The sequence below is a fragment of the Lissotriton vulgaris genome, chromosome 4_1 (assembly GCF_964263255.1).
Source record: "Lissotriton vulgaris chromosome 4_1, aLisVul1.2, whole genome shotgun sequence".
Taxonomy (NCBI): Eukaryota; Metazoa; Chordata; class Amphibia; order Caudata; family Salamandridae; genus Lissotriton; species Lissotriton vulgaris.
Window position 1 is genome coordinate 8969760 of NC_141691.1, and position 4112 is coordinate 8973871.

Genomic DNA, 4112 nt, shown 5'->3' on the forward strand with positions numbered 1-4112 from the left:
CAACTAGCCCACCAGGTACCTCCAGTAAACCTCACACAGTTGGATTGCTGACAGTGGTTCAAGGCCAGGGGCCCCTTATGTATTTTTTAGAAAAAAGCCCCGGGGAGGTGGCAGTTCCCGGGGCTACAAAGAGCGCCGTACCCCCACATATTATGAGCAAAGCCCTGGGGTGGTGGTGCTCCCTGGGGCTGTGGGGCCCCCCACAGGACCCGCTACGTAAATTTGGATTGCCCCAGGGACCTGGACCACCCAATGGTTTAAGAAAAACAAAGCACAGGAGCGATGTTCTACTAGATTCACACACCCAGCGTGACTCTGGACGATTATTTTTTTTTTAATGCTTTTTTTTGGACTTGGGGTTCTTGTGAGTACCCCTGACCAGGTCTAGGGGGTGTGGGTGTTTTTACCTTGTTCCCTTTTCTTGTTTTTATCTTTATTTTACTATTTTATTGTGACTTAGTTTTACTGAGTCACACAATGGCTGCCAACACTTCTTGGTTTGAAGTGTTGGCAGCTAATCATAGACATGCTTGTGATGGGGAGGGTTTGTGGAACCACCGCGGTCACCAGATATTGATATTTTTTATTTTTAAATTTCTCAGATACTATGTAACAGATTTACACAATTTAAAGCAAAGAGTGCACTCTGGACCAAGAGCCACCTCTCACCAAATTTGGTGTAATTCTGTTGAGCAGTTCAGGCTGTAGCTGCAATAAATGTTCCTATGGAAATTAACATGAAGAGAATGCATTTTGGGACCCCCTTTTTCCTCAGCACAACACTTCTCTGGCAAAGAAAATCATTGAAGCCAAATTCCGAGGAGTTCTAGTACTTTATTAAACAATATATAATCCTTGGGTAGCCAGCAAAAATATATCTCTCCCACTGTATTTCAGCTCTGCTTCCGAGCCTTGCTCATGGGAGAATAACATGTGCTTTCAGAAAGGACCATGTATTAGAAGGACTGCCTTAATTACGCAATTCATAGAGCCTGAACGTCATTTACATCAGCATGCACAATGAGCTTGAATGAACACTTAGTATTATCCTGCAGCATTTGAAATACTTTCTGCAAATGGCCTCAATTCCTCTACATGACATGATTCTAAAAACACCACAAACTATTTTCAAAAGAGGGCATTAAATAAAGATTGATGAATGAATGAATGACACTTTAACATACAGCAACATTTGTTCAAAAAGGGGAGAGTGAGCTAAATTAAATAGGAATATTTTCCCTACACAGAAACAAGGCATCATGGTAGTTGTAGTTCTTTTAACTCAATATTTATAGCACCTGCAACATTGTTCCTTGAACATACCTTGTGTAAATCTGTTGTAGTAACAGAACTGGCATTTAACATGGGAAACATATATGTGATTTGGAGTATAAACAATTACAAGCTCAAAAAACATCCTGTCAATTTTGATGGATATTGAAAGCTGTTTCTTATTTACAACTCAATACATTCAAACAAACAAACAAAATAACTTGTTCCTGATATATTTAGGTTTATATTCCAAAAAACATGGCCAACGTCAATGCAAACAGGAGATTTGTGTTTGGTGACACATTAAAAGATATAACTTATCACTCTCTAATTCACCAGGGATTCCTGTCAAGACTTCAGGACAAAGGATGGACAAGAACTTTTTCTCCCAGGGCATTAAATGCAATAGGGAGCTGGGAGAACCACTACCGGTTCTCTGGGCCAGCATGTGCTGCTTGGAGGCCGAGGAACACACTCTCCCCCACACTTCTTCCTAATTTCATCTTTTGGCAAAGATTGTTAGCATTAACTCTGTCAACTATTCTGATTCAATCATCCTTTTCTGATACAGGGTGAAATTTGAATTGTGCTCTAAACACTGGTGGCTCTACTATTATGATTCAATCCACCATGATTGACAATTCTCCATCTGTAAAACAGGGATATGTGGGGTCAGGCATTGTACTTGTGTTGTGGTGCTGTGGATTGGCAGAAGATCATGGTCTGAAATTGTGTGTGTGTTTATAGCATAGTAGCTATGTGTTAAATATTGTCCAATCAACATCAGGTGTGTGATGCTAGCATCATTACTACCGCCACAGATGAAGGGCAATGCTCACCGTGTCCCAAAATAGACTCACTGCATCAGCAGACCACCGATATGAAACCACAAGGCCAACACTATTATCTAAATTGGGGGCTGTATTACGCATTGTCATTGTTTGCACCCAGCACACCTTTTAAAAGGTGCACCTTGTGCAAACAATGACAATATACCCCATTTAGATGAATATGCTGCCCCCAGGGCAACCGCAAACTCACGCTGACCTGGAGTCAGCACAGTCATGTGAAAACACAGAGCAGCTAATTGCGGTCACTCCATGTTTTCACAGTGCAGACGGCAACCTGCCTGCACTTTTAAAGGGGATTAGAGATCCTCTTGCAGGTGAGTGCAGTCAGTGACTGCATCGTCCACGTCATGTCCATTGAAGGTAAGTGAGACACAAAGGTTAGTCTTTCTAAAAATTGGGTAATGGTTCTAAAACATTTAGGAAACACTTTTTATTGTTAAGCTAATTATTGTTTCATAAAAATAAAATGTAAACAATAGGATAGTGTTTAATATTGATTAGTTAACATATCTTGTTGATGGCAATAACTCTCAGTACTGGCTGGGCATTACTCCACATAAAACAACTTGGTAGTGTCTCTTGTAGGAATGTAAGTCTCCAGGCTTTACTCCTCCATACCATAGTTTACTGTGCGGAGGGATGGTGGTGAGAACCCAATTTTTTCTCAGTCTTTTCCTCCCAATGGGACACAGAAAAGACAACTGAAGAAATGGCGATTCTGTAATTCTCAAAATCTGCACCTTTCTCTCTAAGACCAATGTGACCCTTCCTAAGTACAAAGACTGTAATCAGTAATCAACTCCCTTCTTTACTTCAGATTCCCGTGACTGCTGGCCTTGTCCTGAAGACCACTGGCCCAATGAGGAGAGAACCCGATGTGATCTCACAACTCTCCAGTTCCTCTCTCTTGAGGAGCCTTTGGGAATCACACTTTCATGCCTCACCAGCCTCCTCTTCCTAATCACTTTTCTTGTTCTCTGCATCTTCAAGAAGTACCAGGACACGCCAATTGTCAAAGCAAACAATCGAGAGCTCAGCTACATGCTTCTCATTGCCCTCATGCTCTGCTTCCTCTGTCCCTTCACCTTCATTGGCCATCCCATGAAGGTCAAATGCATGATCCGCCAAAATGTATTTGCAATTATCTTTTCCATCAGCATTTCCACCATTCTGGCCAAGACCATCACTGTGATTATAGCGTTCAATGCTCGTGATCCCACCAGCCGCTCTTCAAGGTGGCTTGGGACCAGAATGCCCAGTGGAGTGGTTGTTCTATGTTCATTTGCTCCAGTCCTGATTTCCACAGTCTGGCTGCTTCTTGATCCTCCGTTCCCAGTGAAGATACAGATACGAGACACAACCATCCTCCAGTGTGACGAGGGCTCTGTTCTCTTCTTCTATCTGATGTTGGGATATCTGGGCTTGTTGGCCACTGTCAGCTTTGTGGTTGCATTTTATGCCCGTAATTTGCCTCAGAGTTTTAACGAGGCCAAGTTCCTCACCTTCAGCATGCTTGTGTTTCTGGCAGTCTGGACTTCTTTCATCCCAGCGTATCTCAGCACAAATGGAAAGTATTTGGTGTCCGTCGAGGTCTTTGCCATCTTGTCATCGAGTGCTGGACTATTGGGTTGTATATTCATTCCAAAATGTTACATCATCCTTTGGAGGCCGGATATGAATACAAAACAGTACTTAATGCAAAAACCTGTTTCCAAATTTAAAAATTCAGATATCTATAATTGATATACACAAATCTTTATTTAACACAACTTCACTTCTTGGCATATCAGTAGCCGAAAAAAACAATATATATATTGGATATGTAAACCACTCTCAAAATACAAATATCAGTTAAATAAGTAAAGAGTACACGTCATTTTACACAGTTTTCAGAATAACTCTAAGTATAAGTCACAGTATCTTTCATTTGTGTGACCAACAAATGCTATTCATTTAATCAAAACTGAATATGATTATATTTAGTACCAT

The 4112-nt window shown here is 41.2% G+C and overlaps 1 protein-coding gene across 1 annotated transcript; it reads left to right on the forward strand.

The window, feature by feature from the left end:
- Positions 1-2470: 2470 nt before the first annotated feature.
- Positions 2471-3866, forward strand: LOC147718200 (vomeronasal type-2 receptor 26-like). Its single transcript, XM_086967163.1, has 2 exons — positions 2471-2483; positions 2941-3866. The coding sequence occupies exons 1-2, from the start codon at positions 2471-2473 to the stop codon at positions 3864-3866; spliced, it is 939 nt and encodes a 312-aa protein (XP_086823289.1).
- Positions 3867-4112: the final 246 nt, after the last annotated feature.